Source organism: Aquarana catesbeiana, linkage group LG01, assembly GCF_042186555.1.
Source record: "Aquarana catesbeiana isolate 2022-GZ linkage group LG01, ASM4218655v1, whole genome shotgun sequence".
Classification (NCBI taxonomy): Eukaryota; Metazoa; Chordata; class Amphibia; order Anura; family Ranidae; genus Aquarana; species Aquarana catesbeiana.
Window position 1 is genome coordinate 601,771,402 of NC_133324.1, and position 22,412 is coordinate 601,793,813.

Consider the following 22,412-nt stretch of genomic DNA (forward strand, 5'->3'; position numbering starts at 1 on the left):
CTTGCCATTAAAATCAATGGGCAGCACTGCCGAAGCGGGTGAGATGTATACAGCGCTTCCAAACCGCTCCTGCCATTGAAATTAATAAGCAGCGCTGCCAGAACTCCTGCAAAGTGTTTCGGCAGTGGCACTTTTAACCCTTTATTTGCCCACTAGTGAGGGTTATAAGTGCCCCGCTAGCAGTCGAAAAGCTCCGCTATAACAGCGGTAAAGCGCCACTAAAACTGGTGATTGGTTGCTAGGACCTCCCAGTGTCCTAGCAACCAATCACCTGCTGGTTATTATGAAAACTTAACTCCATCAACTCCCGCTCCCACCCTTCATCCAGAACTATGCTGCCTCCTGCTCTCCACTCTGCAGTGAACATAAGAGCAGCGAAGGTTTGGGAGAAGCAGAGCCATGTTCATGATCTACCTGCCTGTGGTTGACCGGTAGATCGCGGATCGACATCTTGCAGACCCCTGTACTACAGAGTTGTATTTCAAGATTTTGCCAGATGCTTCTTCTTTCTATATTTGTAACCAGAAGAAAGGCTTCTCTGATGCTTTTTGTACTGTAAGCCACACTGTTTAACTCTGTAAGGCCCCTTTCACATGAAGCAAATTTTGTTCCGATCAGCAGGGAATCAGCTCACAGATTGCCTGCAGAGCGAACAGATGTCACATTCGTATCCAGATTGCCTGCAGAGCAGACACTGACAGAGCCCACTCTGCTCTATGGGCAGCCAGGAATAAATGAATTCCGCTGTCCGTTTACACCCAACTACTCTCCAATCTAATCTGCCTAAACGGAAGAGGACGGATCCCCTTTCTGTTTTTTGTTATTTGCGCACTGGAACGGACCCAGAGGTAGGTGGGAGTAAACAGACACATGTCCATTTACACCCACCTGTCCATAAAAATGCATGAACCTTCCGAACAGGTCCACCAGTAAGACAGACATACTGACCTGATTGGATTACCCATGGTGAAAGGGGCTTAATATTTGTTCTTGTGTTTGTTGTGTAAAATTCCAAAGACTGTTCCTCTCTAATAAAGACTACCATGATGAAAATATATGAGTATTTTAAGTGCCAATTAGGATGACTGTAGCTCTCTGACAATGACACAGACTCACCTAAGTAAAACTCTAAATAAAATGCCATGCTATTACCACAAATAGTCACTGACTACAGCTCCTTCTCTGACTAATGTCCAAATCAGGCAAATATCTCTACTCAGGTGTCCACTTATCTGCACATCTACTTCTGCTTCTTGAATATTCCCCCACCAGTCATCAAGCTACTAGTCATAAGTGGGGTAGCTCTAACATGAGGAAACAAAGACCTGCTCCTCCACCAAGATGGCCACCTTCACACTGCGACACAGTGAGGAATAAGGCAGAGTATATCAGTAATGGGGAAAATATAAGCTGCAGGGAGCTTACCGGCAATACTGGTGGCTAGTAATTTGCCCCCACCCACTTCATTTTTGGACACAGCTTCCACAATAAAGGTTCACTTTAACAAGTCTTTTATTTGCCTCCTCTGCACACCAGCATTCATAGATCTCTGTCATCCTGAGACAAAAAAAAGGTAAAATGTTGCAGCCTACTGAAATATTAATAGATCTGAGAGACTGCTATTCTTCATATCTTATAATAGTGACCTTTGATTGGACTGCATTATTTGAGTTGTTTGTCATGCCACAGAATTCTGTCTGCTGTGAGGCTAGGATTCCTACTACCAAATATACACAAAAAACCTCTACCTATTATTTAAAGATGGACAGTTTGTTCTACTGGAATACCTTATCTTCGTTAGCTGCTTAGCTACATGAACTAAAGCCGGTAATGAATGCAATCATGTGAATGCACTTTTTATCTGCATCCCTGTGCCTGCTATGAAACTGCAAAGTATATACTTTTTGATGCCAATGAGATTCATGTCTATTATGGTTAATATAGCCTGTATTTTTAGGACTTTTTTGATGATAATATTCGGATTATGCACCCCCAAGTTAGTAAAATCAGTTGAAAATTCCCACTTTATAATTAAAAAAAAAAAATGTGTAGGAATGTGTTATTTGTCACATTTAGCCTTATTCCTTCTGCACAATAGCACTTTTGTTCTCTGAAGGTTATAATTCTCAGTATCAGTTCTCATTTTGTAAGCATGGACACTACATGTCGCAACCTTTACTTCCAAATTTAGAACATGAGAAGGCAGGATAACTCGTTGAGGGGAAGTCATCCACAATAGAATTATTTGTGTGGCTACTTTGCACTAAACATTAGGAACAGCTTAAGAGATTGATGACACTAGTGCACATGCACTTAGAGCAGTTTTCTCCAAACTGCGGCCCGTGGGCCAGATGTGGCCCTTTGCTAACTTTTATCTGGTCCTCGAGGCACTATTCTTCCTCTGACACCAACTATGTGACACCGTTCCTTTTGCAGACACCAACAGTGGGGCATAATTTCTCCCATTGACACCAATGACTGGGCACTATTCCTCCAACTGAAATCAGTGGTATTCCTCCCACTGATAGACTCATTCAGGAGTAGCAAACATCCCCCCTTTCATCGCCCAGCCAGGTGTTCAGGTGAACACAGAGAATTTTGCCTCTATTGATTTTTTTAATTTAATTTTTACCCAAGACCTATTGTCCTCCATCGTGGCCCAGTGCAACCTCTATGCACAACAATTTATAACAAGCAACCCTGGTTCAAGTTATGCCCGTCCCCATAAGTGGAGACCATTGACAGTGGAGGAATTTAAATTATTTCTAGGTCTAACATTTAATATGGGACTCACAAAAAAAATGAATTATACTCCTATTGGTCCACCAACCCCATCCAACATATGCCAATCTATTCATCCATTATGCGAAGATCAAGATACCTCATGATAATGCATTTCCTCCATTACAATGACAACACCCAGTGCCCTCCCCGAAATGACCCATCACATGACAAATTATTTAAAATTCGGCCACTTCTAAATTTTTTCTCTGAGAAATTCCCCCAGTTATTCATCCCCGACCAAAATATCTCCGTGGATGAGTCATTGGTCCACTTCACAGGTAGGCTTGGGTTCAAGCAGTTTATCCCAAGCAAAAGGGCCCGATATGGGGTTAAGCTCTACAAGCTATGTGACCGAGAAACGGGGTATATCTACGCCTTCCGGGTGTACGAAGGGAAGGACAACCAATTGCATCCCCCTGAATGTCCGGAGTACATAGGAGCCAGCGGAAAGGTTGTTTGGGAGCTTGTATATCCACTCCTTGGAAAGGGTTACCACCTTTATGTGGATAACTACTATACAAGCTTGCCCCTCTTCCGTAATCTTTACCGCAAGGACACTCCAGCGTGTGGTACAGTGCGAGCCAATAGGAAGGGCTTCCCGCAAAGGCTGCTTACTGAAAGACTACGACAAGGGGAGATGGCGTCTTTACGGAATGAAGAGATATTGGCTCTCAGGTGGAGGGACAGACGAAACGTCCACATGCTCACAACTATCCACAATGACACCTATGTGGAAATCCCCCGAAGATACGGCCCAATACAGAAACCAAAATGTGTCCATGACTATAATTTGTTTATGGGGGGTGTCGACTTCAATGATCAGATGATCGAACCTTACCTTCCCACAAGAAAAAGCCGCTTTTGGTATAAAAAAGTCTCTATATATCTTTTCAGTTTGGCCATTTACAATAGTTTTGTTATTTACCGTAAATCTACAGAGAGCCCCGTATCTTATCTTCAGTACCAAGAACAAATTATCTCCACCCTTTTGTACCCTGAAGGCGCACCAGAAAGCATTCGCTCGGATTCAGTGAGCAGACTCCACGAACGCCACTTTCCTGAAAAACTCCCTCACCATGAAACAGGCCGGAAACGTCAGAAGAAATGCCAGGTGTGCTCCAGAGGAGGAGCTAGAAAAGACACTGTGTTCTATTGTCCTGATTGTCCTTCCCAACCAGGCCTTTGTATTGATGAATGTTTCCGCCGTTACCATACTTCTCTACATTATTAGGGAAGTATGGTAAACGTAATTGTCATTTACCGCCACACCCCTTTATGCCACTAAACATACCGCTGCCTTCTCCGAAACTGAACCTGGCCTGCTAAACGACCACGCTTCTGCCTAATACTAAACTGTACCTACCTCTGCCTTCTCCGGAACCGACCCTGGCTTGCTAAACGACCACGCTTCTGCCTAATGCTAAACTGTACCTACCTTTGCCTGCTCTGGAACTGACCCTGGCCTGATATATGACCATGCTTCTGCCTAACGCTAAACTGTACCTACCTCTGCCTGCTCTGGAACTGACCCTGGACTGTTTGACCATGTTTTTTGCCTGCCTCTTGGACTGGTCTTTTACTCTGCTACTGGAATAGTGGGCTTCATAACACAGGGGTCTCACATATGTGAGGGGCTCCAGAATTGTTTTTCTGGATGAAGAAAACTATTTTTTAGTTTTCACATTCCCAGATTAGGGTCTGGAGACTCGGAGGCTTCAAAGAGATTTGGGTGGGAGAAGCCTCTACCCCTGTCCCCATTCTTTCCTGGCCTGCTACTTGGACCATGTTCCTGCTTACTACCAGGACCAAATATGAAGGGCCTTCAAAAATGTGATAGATTGTAAGGAAATTAGATGTGTAATTTATGCTCCTGGAACGCCTGAATGTGCTACTTCAATGTTGGGCCTCTGTACGTGGCCAGGCTGTGTAAAAGTCTCACACATGTGGTATCGCCAAACTCAGGAGGAGTAGCAGAATAGATTTTGGGGTGTCATTTTTGCTATGTACATGCTATGTGTTGGAAATATCTTAGAAATGGACAACTTTGTGTAAAAAAAATGCGTTTTCATTTTTTTCCCACATTTTCCAAAAACTTCTGGAAAAAAATGAACCGTTCAAAAGACTCATTATGCCACATAGATTATACGTCGGGGTGTTAGCTTTCCAAAATGGGGTCACTTTGTGTGCGTTTCCATTGTCCTGGTGCTCCAGGGCCTTCAAAAGTGTAATAGGTGGTTGAGAGATTAGATATGCAATTTATGCTCCTAGAACGCCTGAATGTGCTACTTCAGTGTTGGGCATCTGTATGTGGCCAGGCTGTGTAAAAGTCTCACACATGTGGTATCGCCATACTCAGGAGGAGTAGCAGAATATATTTTGGGGTGTCATTTTTGCTATGTACATGCTATGTGTTGGAAATATCTTAGAAATGGACAACTTTGTGTAAAAAAAATGCGTTTTCATTTTTTTCCACATTTTCCAAAAACTTCTGGAAAAAAATGAACCATTCAAAAGACTCATTATGCCTCATAGATTATATGTTGTAGTGTTTGCTTTCCAAAATGGGGTCACTTTGTGGGTGTTTCCATTGTCCTGGTGCTCCAGGGCCTTCAAAAGTGTAATAGGTGGTTGAGAGATTAGATATGCAATTTATGCTCCTAGAACGCCTGAATGTGCTACTTCAATGTTCGGCCTCTGTATGTGGCCAGGCTTTGTAAAAGTCTCACACATGTGGTATCACCATACTCAGGAGGAGTAGCAGAATATATTTTGGGGTGTCATTTTTGTTATGTACATGCTATGTGTTGGAAATATCTTAGACATGGACAACTTTGCGTAAAAAAAAAATGCGTTTTCATTTTTTTTCCACATTTTCCAAAAATTTCTGGAAAAAAATGAACCGTTCAAAAGACTCATTATGCCTCATAGATTATACATTGGGGTGTTTGCTTTCCAAAATGGGGTCACTTTGTGTGCGTTTCCATTGTCCTGGTGCTCCAGGGCCTTCAAAAGTGTAATAGGTGGTTGAGAGATTAGATATGCAATTTATGCTCCTAGAACGCCTGAATGTGCTACTTCAATGTTCGGCCTCTGTATGTAGCCAGGCTTTGTAAAAGTCTCACACATGTGGTATCGCCAAACTCAGGAGGAGTAGCAGAATAGATTTTGGGGTGTCGTTTTTGCTATGTACATGCTATGTGTTGGAAATATATTAGAAATGGACAACTTTGTGTAAAAAAAAATGCGTTTTCATTTTTTTTCCACATTTTCCAAAAACTTCTGGAAAAAAATTAACCATTCAAAAGACTCATTATGCCACATAGATTATATGTTGGGGTGTTTGCTTTCCAAAATGGGGTCACTTTGTGTGCGTTTCCATTGTCCTGGTGCTCCAGGGCCTTCAAAAGTGTAATAGGTGGTTGAGAGATTAGATATGCAATTTATGCTCCTAGAACGCCTGAATGTGCTACTTCAATGTTCGGCCTCTGTATGTAGCCAGGCTTTGTAAAAGTCTCACACATGTGGTATCGCCAAACTCAGGAGGAGTAGCAGAATAGATTTTGGGGTGTCGTTTTTGCTATGTACATGCTATGTGTTGGAAATATATTAGAAATGGACAACTTTGTGTAAAAAAAAATGCGTTTTCATTTTTTTTCCACATTTTCCAAAAACTTCTGGAAAAAAATGAACCGTTCAAAAGACTCATTATGCCACATAGATTATACGTTGGGGTGTTTGCTTTCCAAAATGGGGTCACTTTGTGTGCGTTTCCATTGTCCTGGTGCTCCAGGGCCTTCAAAAGTGTAATAGGTGGTTGAGAGATTAGATATGCAATTTAAGCTCCTAGAACGCCTAAATGTGCTACTTCAGTGTTGGGCATCTGTATGTGGCCAGGCTGTGTAAAAGTCTCACACATGTGGTATCGCCATACTCAGGAGGAGTAGCAGAATAGATTTTGGGGTGTCATTTTTGCTATGTACATGCTATGTGTTGGAAATATCTTAGAAATGGACAACTTTGTGTAAAAAAAATGCGTTTTCATTTTTTTCCCACATTTTCCAAAAACTTCTGGAAAAAAATGAACCGTTCAAAAGACTCATTATGCCACATAGATTATACGTCGGGGTGTTTGCTTTCCAAAATGGGGTCACTTTGTGGGTGTTTCCATTGTCCTGGTGCTCCAGGGCCTTCAAAAGTGTAATAGGTGGTTGAGAGATTAGATATGCAATTTATGCTCCTAGAACGCCTGAATGTGCTACTTCAATGTTCGGCCTCTGTATGTGGCCAGGCTTTGTAAAAGTCTCACACATGTGGTATCACCATACTCAGGAGGAGTAGCAGAATATATTTTGGGGTGTCGTTTTTGTTATGTACATGCTATGTGTTGGAAATATCTTAGAAATGGACAACTTTGCGTAAAAAAAAATGCGTTTTCATTTTTTTTACACATTTTCCAAAAACTTCTGGAAAAAAATGAACCGTTCAAAAGACTCATTATGCCTCATAGATTATACGTTGGGGTGTTTGCTTTCCAAAATGGGGTCACTTTGTGGGCGTTTCCATTGTCCTGGTGCTCCAGGGCCTTCAAAAGTGTAATAGGTGGTTGAGAGATTAGATATGCAATTTATGCTCCTAGAACGCCTGAATGTGCTACTTCAATGTTCGGCCTCTGTATGTAGCCAGGCTTTGTAAAAGTCTCACACATGTGGTATCGCCAAACTCAGGAGGAGTAGCAGAATAGATTTTGGGGTGTCGTTTTTGCTATGTACATGCTATGTGTTGGAAATATATTAGAAATGGACAACTTTGTGTAAAAAAAAATGCGTTTTCATTTTTTTTCCACATTTTCCAAAAACTTCTGGAAAAAAATGAACCGTTCAAAAGACTCATTATGCCACATAGATTATACGTTGGGGTGTTTGCTTTCCAAAATGGGGTCACTTTGTGTGCGTTTCCATTGTCCTGGTGCTCCAGGGCCTTCAAAAGTGTAATAGGTGGTTGAGAGATTAGATATGCAATTTAAGCTCCTAGAACGCCTAAATGTGCTACTTCAGTGTTGGGCATCTGTATGTGGCCAGGCTGTGTAAAAGTCTCACACATGTGGTATCGCCATACTCAGGAGGAGTAGCAGAATAGATTTTGGGGTGTCATTTTTGCTATGTACATGCTATGTGTTGGAAATATCTTAGAAATGGACAACTTTGTGTAAAAAAAATGCGTTTTCATTTTTTTCCCACATTTTCCAAAAACTTCTGGAAAAAAATGAACCGTTCAAAAGACTCATTATGCCACATAGATTATACGTCGGGGTGTTTGCTTTCCAAAATGGGGTCACTTTGTGGGTGTTTCCATTGTCCTGGTGCTCCAGGGCCTTCAAAAGTGTAATAGGTGGTTGAGAGATTAGATATGCAATTTATGCTCCTAGAACGCCTGAATGTGCTACTTCAATGTTCGGCCTCTGTATGTGGCCAGGCTTTGTAAAAGTCTCACACATGTGGTATCACCATACTCAGGAGGAGTAGCAGAATATATTTTGGGGTGTCGTTTTTGTTATGTACATGCTATGTGTTGGAAATATCTTAGAAATGGACAACTTTGCGTAAAAAAAAATGCGTTTTCATTTTTTTTACACATTTTCCAAAAACTTCTGGAAAAAAATGAACCGTTCAAAAGACTCATTATGCCTCATAGATTATACGTTGGGGTGTTTGCTTTCCAAAATGGGGTCACTTTGTGGGCGTTTCCATTGTCCTGGTGCTCCAGGGCCTTCAAAAGTGTAATAGGTGGTTGAGAGATTAGATATGCAATTTATGCTCCTAGAAAGCCTGAATGTGCTACTTCAATGTTCGGCCTCTGTATGTGGCCAGGCTGTGTAAAAGTCTCACACATGTGGTATCGCCATACTCAGGAGGAGTAGCAGAATATATTTTGGGGTGTAATTTGTGGAATGTACATGCCATGTGAGAGAAATAACCTGTTATAATGACAATTTGGTGTGAAAAAAAATAAAAATAAAAAAAATCTTAATTTTGCAAAGAATTGTGGGAAAAAAATGACAACTTCAAAAAACTCACCATGCCTCTTACTAAATACCTTGGAATGTCTACTTTCCAAAAAGGGGTCATTTGGGGGGTATTTGTACTTTCCTAGCTTGTAAGGGTCTCAATAAACTCAGTACATCAGGTGTGATCAGATGTGATCAATTTTCAGTGATTGGCACCATAGCTTGTAGACGCTATAACTTTCACACAGACTAAATAATATCCACTAATTTGGGTTATTTTTACCAAAGATATGTAGCAGTATAAATTTTGACCCAAATTTATGAAGAAAAATTACTTATTACTTATTTGCAAAATTTTATAATACAAATGAAGAAAAATGCATTTTTTTACAAAATTTTCTGTCTTTTTTCTTTTATAGCGCAAAAAATAAAAAAAAACAACGGTGATTAAATACCACCAAAAGAAAGCTCTATTTGTGTGAAAAAAAGGACAAAAAATTCATATAGGTACAGTGTTGCATGACTGAGTAATTGTCATTCAAAATGTGAGAGCACAGAAAGCTGAAAATTGGTCTGGTTAGGAAGGGGGTTTAAGTGCCCAGTTGTCAAGTGGTTAATGATCAGATGCAGGTCCAGTCCGTGATCTGGGTAACTGATGCGGGAGGTAACTGATGCAGGAGACAAAACGATTGACCGCACTCCAAGGATAAGGAAAATTGTTTTATTGGTAAACACATCCAACATGAAAAACCATCGAGGTTACAGCATCATGACAGCACAGAGGAGAGCATGGTTGATGCGTTTCACTAATTTCTTCGCTTAGTCATAACCCATAAGCACTAATAGTCACATGCTTTAAATAATAATAAAACAGCTGAGTGACATGAAAGTGCTTAATTGGCTCTGCTCCAAACAAACATCACAGAAAAAACACAACACAAGTAAAATCAAAAAGTGAACATGTGTGTATATATATATATATATATATATATATATATATATATATATATATATATATATATATATATATATATATATATATATATATATAGTTTCTGCACGGATGTAGTAGGGATAATAAATAGACCAAACACATCCACCTAAAATAGAAAATTGCCTCAAGGGACATGTAGCAAGCAGATAAAGCGACAAAGATACATAATATATTTTATCAAAAAACAGGGGAAGAAAGCTGAGGGAATGATATCTACTACAGAGGTATAAATAGCACACAATAATCTCTGTATAGACCAGTGGTTCTCAACCTTTCTAGTGCCATGACCCCTTGATAAAATTTCCCAAGTTGTGGGGACCCCTAACAGTAAAATTATTTTCGTAGCGTGGGTTGTCAGCACCCAAGGCAGGACAACGAATTTGCGACCCTAACCCACGGACATTTAGCGCTTCCTGAGTCCCTTCCACTTGTACAGCATTAAAACCCCTTATGGTACATTTTAGGATGTACCACTCTTTCTGTGTTCTCCTTTCTTTCCTTTTTATCTCTCTCTGTCCTAATTTCTTGTTTTTTTCCCCCCATTCCTCTCTCTAGCTGTCTTTTTCTTATTCTTTCTCTCCCTTTTTCTTTGTTCCTCCCCCTCTTTTCCTCTCTTTTTCATGTATTCTCTATTTTTATTCCTTCTCTTACACCTTGGGGGTGATGGGAATTGGGATGAGTGGCAGTGTTGGCGGGGAGTTCTGATCAGCCAACTTAGGTGCTCTTGATCAAGGTCATCTGCTGATCTGAGAACTGTAGTGTGGACTTTTAATGGCAACTCTAATCACAGGTAGTGTGACTCACTGTGTCTCCAGCTCTGTGGTGTCTCGCAACAGTGACACCTATGCAGAAGTCAGGAGATAGGGTCTCCTCCAGCCCCTCCCACTTCACATTCCTCACCAGTCAGCTGACCTCCTGTCTCTGCTCCCCAAGCCATGCCATGAACTGAATGAGTGGCTGGTAAAAAGGCTGAGTGGGTGGCCGGCCGGCCGCGGGCTCCAGGAACAGCCCAGCTGGGCTTCCACAGGCTCCATGGCCAGGCTGCTGGGTGGCCGCAAAACGGCTGGGAGAGTGGTGCAGGCTTCAGGAACAGCCCAGGATTTGGTGGCCCCTGGCAAATTGTCATTTGACCCCCGAGGGGGTCCCGACCTCCAGGTTGAGAGCCACTGGTATAGACAAAGCACTGAAAAAATTGCATGTATATATTATTCAAAAAAACAAAAATACATCTCATTGAATATGAATATAAATGTATGAATATATGTGAAAATATATATATATATACAGACATGACTAGAGTAATCAAAATGCAGGAAAGAATTCATCCAAAATAATGTAAACTAATCATAATAGTGAGTCACATCCCATTCATAATTGAATCCATTGGGTATTCTACTTAGTAATTTAAAGGGGTTGTAAACCCTCGCTTTTTTTTTTTTTTTTAAAACAAACATGTCATACTCACTTCCACTGTGCAGTTCGTTTTGCACAGAGTGGCCCCTAACCTCCTCTCCTGGAGTCCCTCAGCGGCGCTCCTGGCTCCTCCCCGCATTGAGTGTCCACGTTAGAGAAGCGTTCTCCTTGGTGGACACCCGCGCGGGCACGCTCCCGAGTCCCACATCTGTGTCCATTCACACAGAATGCAGGACTCGGCCCCACCCCGGTGCCGCGTCATTGGATTTTATTGACAGTAGCGGGAGCCAATGGCTCAGGATACGAGACACCAGCTAGAGCCCGGCCGGCGAAGAATCAGGGTCAGGTAAGTAAAACGGAGGCTCGGAGGGGCTGCAGCACCACAGGAGGTTTTTCACCTTAATGCATAGAATGCATTAAGGTGAAAAACCATGAGGGTTTACAACCCCTTTAAATATCCAGAATACTTCTCTTTTACATAAGAGGTGGAAAATATCCCCTCCCCTTAATGGTATTGTTACTTTCTCAATAATGTGGAACTTAACTAGGGACAAATCTTCATTATGTAGACTATTAAAGTGTCTTGCAACATTTATAGATTTATTCAACCTAATATCTCTCAGATGTTCTCTAAATATATCCCGCAGTCTTCTAATCGTTCTTCCCACATATTGTTTACAGCAAGCAGCACATGTAATAACATAGACTACATAAAAACGGGACAGTTCTGGGATCACTTACACCTGTAAACTGTAAATTGCGCTGATTATCATTCAAATATAGCAAGAAGGATGTAAAATCCATATCCCTCTTGCAAACAAAGATGAGATTGTCTATGTGACAAAAGTACTAAATTATAGAACTCCTGAAAGGGTTCCCATCTCCAAAGATGTGAGACCCCTCCCACCAATCCATGAATAGGTTGGCAAGTGAGAGCGAAAATTTTGCACCCATCGCAGCCCCACACCTCTGGAGATAGTGAACCCCATCAAAAACAAAATAATTGTGAATCAATAAAAAATCTAGAGCCTCTAAAATAAAGGCAAGAAGTTCTAATGACAAATCAGTGCAATGTTGAAGGAAAAACAAAACTGAAATGTGTGCCAATCTATGCGGTATGGAAGAATAAAGACTGGACACATCACACGTAATCCAAACATAGACCTCACACCAAACAAATTTATCCACAACTGAAAGTAAATGATTGGTGTCCCTCAGATAGCTAGGTAAACCATGGACCAATGGCTTGAGTTGCCCATCCATCCATTGTCCCAAACGCTCGCTGAGGGTCCCAATACCAGAAACTTTTAGGGTTGACCTCTCTGTGCATGAAAGATTGTCCTCCCTAATATGAGATTGAAACAATGTGTGTGTGGCTAAATCAAATAGATCTCTCTCTATCAATCTGTGGAACTTATCCATATCAGGGCTGCGAGACTGTATGGGATAAAAATCTGAATGCACAGAGAAAGGAACTTTCCGGGTGCCACCCCCACCAGTCTCACGTCCCAACAGGATCGGTTGTTCATATAACAAATTCTCCATGTCAACCACTGCACAATTCTCACCGAAGGAAAAAACGTTATTGTTAGTAGATTGTACATCAATATCTTCATCATCCATGTGTATATCTTCATTAAAATAATGTTGACAGACAGTTAAATTGCAGATAAATTTGTTAACTTCCAGAATGGTGTTGAAGGGGTCAAAATGTGCATGTGGACAAAAGTTCAAGCCCTTAGACAAAAGTAACAGTTCCACATCTGTTAAATTTCTGTGTGACACATTAATTACATTATTACAGTACTTACTTCTTCTGGGCTCTGAGAGCATAACGTGACTGGGTAGAATCACCTATGTTTTCTCCCCCTTCTTGTCTTCTTGTAGATTTCTTTGAATAAAATGTCTTGCTTTTGAATTTCTGCTGCTCGTTTTTTGAAGACATGGGTGTACTCACTTGATTAGTGAGACCAGAAGCTCCAGATTGATCAGAAGAATCATCAAACAGTGACACTGCCAGAGTATTGTCCATGATTTCTGGCTCTGTGTCAGCAAAACTGACCCGTTTTTTAGCTAAATTACCAAAATGGCCCCATGGACGTGGTTTCTTCCAATAATAGACGTCGTCAAGTTTATAATCTAATTTGTCACAGCAAAGTTTTTCCTTTTTACCTGCAATAGTGTCCATTTCAATTTTGTTCACCTTTTCATTAAGTTGTTGATCCAAGTCAGCAAAATGAGTCACATTGTGTAAAGGCAAAATTTCTTGCTGCAAAGATGTGATATCTTCCCGTAGTTTCTCCAATTCCATGGTTTTAAAGGTAATAATCAAGTTTATCAAAGGGGTGGGGGGTCAGCCTGTCAATGCTCAGACCATATACACTGCATCAAATGCCCGCAAACAGTTTGCTGAAGACAAGCAGACTAAGGACATGGATTACTGGAACCATGTCCTGTGGTCTGATGAGACCAAGAAAAAAATATTTGGTTCGGATGGTGTCAAACGTGTGTGGTGGCAACCAGATGAAGAGTACAAAGACAAGTGTGTCTTGCCTACAGTCGAGCATGGGGGTGGGAGTGTCATGGTATGGGGCTGTATGAGTGCTGCCGGCACTGGGGAGCTACAGTTCATTGAGGGAACCATGAATGCCAACATGTATTGTTACATACTGAAGCAGAGCATGACCCCCCTCCCTTCGAAGACTGGGCCGCAGGGCAGTATTCCAACATGATAACGACCCCAAACACACCTCCAGGATGACCCCTGCCTTGCTAAAGAAGCTGAGGGTAAAGGTGATGGACTGACCAAGCATGTCTCCAGACCTAAACCCTATTGAGCATCTGTGGGGCATCCTCAAATGGAAGGTGGAGGAGCGCAAGGTCTCTAACACCCACCAGCTCCATGATGTTGTCATGGAGGAGTGGAAGAGGACTCCAGTGGCAACTTGTGAAACTCTGGTGAACTCTATGCGGGTTAAGGCAGTGCTGGGAAATAATGGTGGACACACAAAATATTGACACTTTAAACCCAATTTGGATATTTTCACTTAGGGGTGTACTCACTTTTGTTGCCAGCGGTTTAGACATTAATGGCTGTGTCTTGAGTTATTTTGAGGGGACAGCAAATTTACACTTATACAAGCTGTACACTCACTACTAGGGTTACACCGATACCTATACTGTATCGGCGCAGATACTAAGCATTTGCATGAGTATCGGTACTTGTGCAAATGCGCCGATACCTGAAACCGATACCATCAGGTTCAGCTCTTTCATCTTTCATCTGTCAGCTGACAGATGAAATGTAGACAAAAGAATGCAGGCAGTCATTAGTTGTTAAGGAGCGGGACCGCGGCATCCTTAACAACCTATGACGTTTTAGCTGTCACTGGGGATTTCCCTTCCCCCCCAGTGGACCCGCCCTGGCTCTGCTCCCTCCAATGCCTGCTCCACCTCCTCCCACACCGTTCCACCCCTCCCCCTTAGCTCTGGTTTTTGTATCCTCCAGCGATGTGCTTCTCCTCCTCGGGCTCTTCTGCAGGCAGCTGCAGGGTGACAGATCTGCCTGCCTGGTGAGTAGTGTGTCCTGCACTGAGCCAGGCTTTGCTGCTGCAAAACTTCTTACAGGTCTGCTGGGTGTTGTAGTGCAGTGATTGGCAGTGTGTGGGTTCCCAAATATCCCCCTTCCCCTCCCACCCTCTCCGCCCAAAACAATAACACCCCTCCCCTGTTCCCAGAATTTTTTTTTTTCCTATTACAATAGGAGTAATTGTTTGACCCAAACTGGGAAATACTTCTTACCTAACCACGTAGTAAAACACACAAAAATGTGTTTTGCCACAGATTTTAAAGAATTGCTGCAATTGCAGGTCGCGCTTGTGGTGCTGTTAATGGTATCCCAAGAGCAGGTAGCACAAGTGAGTTTTGCCAAGCTGTTGTCACGCGACAAAATGCGCCAAAAAGGCACACTGAAAAAATGCCCGACATTTCATGACCGAAAAGGTTCCAGAGCTACTTGGAGAGTGACAAACGTTCCCACTACGTTTAGGTGTGAATGGAGCCTTAAGCCGCGTACACACGATCGGATTTTCCGAAGGGAAATGTGTGATGACAGGCTGTTGGCGGAAAATCCGACCGTTTATATGCTCCATCGGACAATTGTCGGATTTTCCGCGGAAAAATGTTGGATGGCAGGCTTTAAAATTTTCCATGGACAAGTGTGTGTTGTTAGATCTTCCGAGCGTGTGTACACAAGTCCGTCGGACAAAAGTCCAAAATACAAAAACGCATGCTCGGAAGCAAGGATGGGTCAGAAGCGGTCGGTCTTGTAAACTAGCATTTGTAATGGAGAATTAACATTCGTGACGTGACAAATTATGAAATCTCAAAATGCAGCGCACAATTCTCTTCTTCTTTAATGGGATAATAATGAAGCTGCTTTGCTGGTGATACTGATGGAGTTCTGACAAACGTATTTTAAAAGGCTTTTATTTTCTAGTGATATCAAGAATAATATTATTATGCTTTTTTTTTGTTTTTTTTTTGGGGCAAGTTACCACAACACCATTATCCTGTAGTTTTTAAGATCAAATATACTATAACTATGTTGGTGTCCCTTGTCAATTTTACACAGGAATGATTGCGCAATATGCCTGGTTGACGAACTGCCATTCAGAAACAAACTGAAATGCACAAAATGAAAAGCGCAAATCAACACTCACCAAAATTCTACTAACACGAAATTAGCAGAAGGAGCCCAAAGGGTGGCGCTAAAGAGCTGAAAAACCATGTAGTACGTCACTATGTGCGTGTTTGTTGGCCGACAATTCCTTGCCGTTTGTATGCAAGACAAAATCCAGGCACACGCCTTTGGACAAAAGTCAGAGGTTTTGTCTATGGAAAATCTGATCGTGTGTACGAGGCTTTAGGAAGCATGCAGTGGTTGCCTCAAGTAGGAAATGAGAAGAACCCATGAGTCCCAATACAAACTGTAACAGATGGTATTCTTCAATGGCTTTTTCTAACATCAATTTACTATTTGTTGCTGGCGCAGGGAGAAGTTCTCAACAAAACCAGAGTTGTACCTTGTTTTAGAAGTTAACTATATCCAAGCACCACAAACTGAAAACACCATTTAATTCATTCTTAAATTCACCCATCCATCCATGTCTCCAAGCTTTATTTTGTTGAGAAATCACTTTGAAAAACACCCTCCTAATGTTTATATCTGTAGCCATCTTGAATAGGAACAGATGATTCATGTAGCATTTACTTCCTAGAATCCCTTTGCCCTTAGCTCAGGCATGTGTCCATGCACACATAGGCTGTTATCAGCAGGTTTTGGCAGGGCGTTTTTTGGCTGGAAATCCCCCCCCCCCCCCCAGAACTAGTGGGTTTTGAGAGTTTTTCAGCTGTAACTTTTTCACGCTTTAACTAAAGCTAACTTAAAAAAACGCTGAAAAACGTGGCAACGCTACTGCAAAAACACTGAGAAACTCATTCTACAGCTACAGCTAATGCTACTGGCTTTTTTTAATAAAATCCAGTGTGCATGGGGATGATGTAAAAAGAAAAATTGATTGCCTTTGACTTAGATGATCAAGAAAATCTTCTTTGGGCGTTAAAAGTTGAATACTTATCAGGTTAATGGAAATCTTGATGTGTTTTTTTCAAGCAAATCATGCATTGATGAGCTGTAGCATTGGAAAGCAAACAGCCAAATGGAAAAAAAAGTGTAAGAAAATATGAATTTGCTATTATGGCTATTTTCATGTACGCAGTTGTTTATTGCTACCCTCTTTGTAGGTCCCACCTGAAAATGTTTTCTGGAGGTGTCTGTATTCTGTCAATTAAAGAGGATCTTCACCCTGTAAACAACAAAAATGTAAAATGTAAAAGTAAAATGTAACATGTAAAAGTCAGCAGCTACAAATACTGTAGGTGCTGACTTTAAAAAACACACACTTACCTGTCCCAGGATCCAGTAATGTCCTCACCCGACCCGGCTCTTTGGCGGTCTTTGGGTCCAGGAGTCGGCATTTTAAGACCCCTTTAAGACATTTTAGCACTAGAAATAGCCTCTAAATAACGCCTGAAAACCACCTCCCATTCTATTCAGTGTGTCTTTTCACACTGGGGCAGGACATTAGGAAAAGTCCTGCAAGCAGCATCTTTGGGGCTGTTTGGGAGCGCTGTATACAGCTCTTCCAAAACGCCCTGCCCATTGAAATGAATGGGCAGCGCTTACAAATCGCCTGAAAAGCACTTTGGAAGTGCCGCAACACGGGCGTTTTTATACCCCTTCTTTGGGTTAAAGAAGAGGAGCGGCGCTTTAGCAATAACGCGGCCGCGGCTCAGTGTGAAAGGGCTGTAACTGTGGGCAGCTGACTGTGTGAGCTGCACTGCGTCCCATGAATAGTCCCGCAATCTCCTGGGACCTGTGATGTGTCCCAGGGGGCTGAGGGGGAAGGAGGGGACCCAAACGTCTGCTGATTTGTCCAGAAGTGGGAGCAGGTACCAGCTCTCTCCCTTTCACAAAAAAGAATTCCAAATATGGGAGGGGAAGCGGAACCTCACCTTTTGAGTGAAGTTACACTTTAATTCTTATTACAAATAGTTTTTGGTACTTGTTTTATTATCTATTTTTTTCCAATAATTTTTAGTAGATATTGCAAAAAAGTAAGTACGAGACTTAAACATTTGCATATAACACAATCAGAATTTCAACAACGCATATGAGAATGCGATGCATTACAGCATGAATGGAAAGCATAGTTTCCAGTAAATATACTATTTCCTTGACATAATGCAGAATGTGTAGATGATTAACACAACTGTTTTTCAAACACTAATTTGTACTCCAGCCCACTTAAGACTGTGCAATAATTCAGGCTTGATCAATCATTGAATTTATGCTCTAGAACTGTATAGAACTGTATTTCTTACATTGGTTTGGCAACAGATGAATGATATTAACACATAGGGGTTGATTTACTAAAGAAAAATGGGCTGTTCAATTTACAAAGGTATTTGCCTCAGAGCTTAGTGAATGCAATGATGTTTCCCTTTGCAAAGAATACAAATTGACATACAAAGGAAAAAAGGATAAAAACACATTCTTGCTTGCACGTGATGATAGATGCTGAAAGTCAGCAAAGCTTCACCTCATTTACTAAGCTCTGGGGCAAATTCCCTTACAAACTGCAACTTGCCTTGAAAAGTGAACAGTCAATTTGCCTTTAGTAAATCAACTTTTAATAGAGGCTGATTTACTAAAGCTGCAAAGCATCTTGTCTTAATAAATTGTGTGAATATTCACAACAATTATCCAATCAAGTTAAAAGCAAATGAGTAAACAGGAATTTGCTTTTGACATGATTAAATCTTGGACATGAATATTCATGTAGTTTGTTGAGTGAAGATTCTCAACTCCTTTGGCTTCTTATGTTACAAATAAAAAAAATTTAAAAAATTGTTTTCAGGATTTCATTTCTGTTTGGTTTCTCTGTTGGCTGCAGGATGGAAGCTCTTCTCAACCAATGGCTCTGGAGACAGGAATACTGGCTTCCCCCTGGAGTTACCTGGGAGGACATGAAGGAAACAGAAAATGTCCATTATCCTAGACCTTCTCATCTCTTTTTCGGTATTCCATGTGCACTCATCCTTACTGGTTTGAGATTTATATTTGAAAGGTAAAACCCGACTAGTAGAATGTACATGTATTTATACATAGTGCTAACGTTGGATGATAGAAATCATGGTAATATTTAAAGTGTAAGTTAACCTTTTTCACGAAAAATGAATGAACTCCCTACACACTCCCCAATGCCCCACTCCCGGCTGCACTTATTTCCTTGGGTAAATAGCGGTCATTGCCCACGTAGCCGGTGCAGCGGTCTGAGGATTTGAAAGCCCCGCTGTTCTTCCCCTTCTTTCCTTAGGGCTTCTGGGATGGATCAGAGCAATTCCAGTTGGTCAAATTGGGGAGAAACAAAGTCCTTTCAAGCTGCACATGACTACAAGCCCCTATAGGGTTGATTTACTAAAAAACTGGAGAATGCAAAATCTGGCGCATCTGTGCATGTTAGCCAATCAGCTTCTAATTATAGCTTGTTCAATTAAAGTGTCACTAAACCAACATCATAAAAAACTATCAATAAATGCATGCTGTTCATACTCACTCAGTCACTATGAGATTCGTTTTCTGCAAAAAAAACCTGGTTGAGCCTGCTATTCTATCTCCAACTTCTGTTCATGTCCCCAATTCAGCTGGAGATTTTGCAGCTGTAGTGGCAACTCTGCACATGCTCAGTTTTCAGTTAGTTTCTATGCTAAGCATTTCCTTCGTATCACATCTGAGCAGCCCATGTGACTAAACAGTCACACATATGGACATATACACAGCGGTAAATGACAGCCCACTCCCTCTCTCCATCTCCTTCATTGCTGGAGGGCTTAGTTTTCAGGTAAGTCTTTCATAATGTGCTAGTATTTGATGCATACTAGCACATTATGACATTATTTGCAGGGAGAAGATTTATTTTTTATTAATTTTTTTGTGGTTCACTACCGCTTTAAATAGTGTGTGCTTAGTATCACTTTAGGCTTTGACAAAAAAAACCTGGAAGCTGATTGGATTTTCTGCAGAGTTTAGTAAATCAACTCCTATGTGTTGTGTGCCCTGGGCAGAGGCTGTCATACACATAGACATATTGATGTGCGGCTCGTAGGAGTTTATTCTCACCATGTGACTGTTGGAGCTGGGATAAGCTCTGTACTTGCCTGGCTTGTTTTAGGAGATGACCTTGTAGCGAAGTCCTGAATGGCACCTGTTATTCGGTTTTGGTCATAATTGGTCAAAGTGGTGACATGGCAGCACATGGCCTATCACAATCGCTCTGATCCATCCCAGAAGCCCTAAGAAAAGAAGGAGAAGTGACAGTTAATTACCCACAGAAGTAAGTGCAGCATAGACTGGGGGGCAGGGGTGGTGACGGTGTTAGTTCATTTTTTTATTTTTTGTGAATAGGTGAAATTACACTTTAAAGGATTTCTCACAGTCACAAAAAATGTCTTACAGTCATGGATTTGTGGGTGCCTAAGTTGATAGTGAACAAATGACCATACTTTTTTCCCACGTAAAACATACGTAAATGTATCAAACATAATCACACTGGTTACAGTACAGTGGATAGTATAGGCAATGTGTATGACCAGCCTATATAATCCAGCCTAAATAATTGTGCATGCAAGGAATGTGTTATTCACACTGTTTTACGCTCCACTGTTTATCTTTTACCGTGTGAATATTCAACAAGGACTCATGAGGGGAATAAACTAATTAGACTAGAAATTGCCCTCAACAGGAAAATGTCTCCCAGTGTTATTGCTAATTCATTTGGTTATAAACCACATGAGGAAACTGCTGTGGAAATTGTGGACTCCAGAAAAACATATTCAAATTGGCGCTGGGAACTTTAAAACTGGATACACATTATACAATCTTCTTTCAATTTTTTCCTTTAGCTTTACCAAAACCATATCATATGAGGCCAAACCTAAACACTTTTAATTTGTATGCAATCAGGCAGACCCCTGCACTACATAGTTGAAGGTAAATTTAAAGGAAATCTAACATAAGTTTTATAGTGGTGGCGCTGTAAATCAAATTGGTGGATTCAACATAGAAATCAATAATTATGAATCATGAAAAAATCACAAACATATGAAGAGTCCAAATGTGACAATCCCAGCACCATAGGTATAAATGGATTCTTCTGATTAGAAAATTCTCCAAAGACTTCACCACGAGTGCTTAAAAGGTAGATGGCAACTCACCAGAAGTGTTTGACCATTTTTTAAGGTAGGTCTAAATGCGCTTCCTTAGATAAACCAGTAGATCCTGGATAAGACATCTCTCCACTGTGGGACCCCCTCCGTCAGCAACCAAGAAGATGGGAATGTATTCCAAGGACACAAAATAGAGCTCTTATGGTGTAGTAAGTTTTATTGACGTTAGGATATATGGATGGATATATCATACTCTCTCAATGGCGTGCGATCCACGCCTCATTCTGAATAAGATAGTAGTAAGGAAGTCACATATGGGACCTGGAAATGCGGGGATTCGTCATTTCAGTGTCCCATATGTGACTTCCTTACTACTATCTTATTCAGAATGAGGTGTGGATCGCATGCCGTTGAGAGTCTGATATATCTATCCGCACATGCTGTAGACACCTTGGTGCCGGACTTGGCACAGTCACATGTGAGTGAAAAAATTTGATACCCTTTAAACCCTTTTTTAATAAAACTTACTACACTATAAGAGGTCTCTTTTGTGTCCTTGGTGGAATACATTCCCATATCCTTGGTTGCTGATGGAGGGGATCCCACAGTGGAGATATGTCTTATCGAGGATTTTACTGGTTTATCTAACTAAGCGCATTTTGCCCTACCTTAAGCCCGGGTTCACACCTATGCGAATTAGATGCGGATTACACCGCATCTAATTCGCAGGACATTTTAAAATACATTCATATGAATGCATCTGGTTCACATATGTGCGTTGCATTCGCACTGCGCATTGCACAAAAAACGTGTGCGTTTTTTGGGCATTGCGGTGCGAACTACAAGCCTATTATCTCCTATGGGAACGCATCTGATTCGCAGATGCATTGCGTTCTGAACAAGGAATTTCTACTTCTCCTCACTACATCTCCCCCTCTCCCCCCCCCCCTCCCTCCCCCTCTCCCTGCTCTCTGATACTGAGCAAAAACTCAATGAATCCGTTGAACAGGAGATTGTTATCTCCCCAGTGAAACCTGAGCTTCAATTCGCACCGCACAAGTGTGAAACAGGGCTAAAAAGTGGTCAAACACCTCTGGTGAGTTGTCATATACCTTTCGAGCACTCGTGGTGAAGTCTTTGGAGAATTTTCTAATCAGAAGAATCCATTTATTCCTATGGTGCTGGGATTGTCACATTTGGACTCTTCACGTTTGCGATTTTTTCATGATTCATAATTATTGATTTCTATGTTGAATCCACCAATTAGATTTACAGCGCCAACACCTTTATCTTTTGTTTCTTCATGCTATATATATTTTTAAAGGGGCAGCTACTTCACTAAATCACCACCCCAGGCGCCACTACCAGCCACATGTTCGCCAAAAGTTGTATAGTGTGTATCCAGCTTTAGGCTAGGTTCACACCACA

The 22,412-nt window shown here is 41.4% G+C and overlaps 1 protein-coding gene across 3 annotated transcripts in view; it reads left to right on the forward strand.

Moving 5' to 3' along the window:
• The window catches only part of LOC141107806 (ceramide synthase 4-like), a 229,100-nt gene that overhangs the window by 82,423 nt on the left and 124,265 nt on the right, over window positions 1-22,412 (forward strand). For all 3 annotated transcript variants that reach the window (XM_073598809.1, XM_073598799.1, XM_073598790.1), the window contains one exon: window positions 18,713-18,886. In XM_073598809.1, the coding sequence (XP_073454910.1) occupies window positions 18,714-18,886 (173 nt within the window). In that variant the 5' untranslated portion in view covers window position 18,713. The remainder of the gene's footprint in view (window positions 1-18,712; window positions 18,887-22,412) is intronic.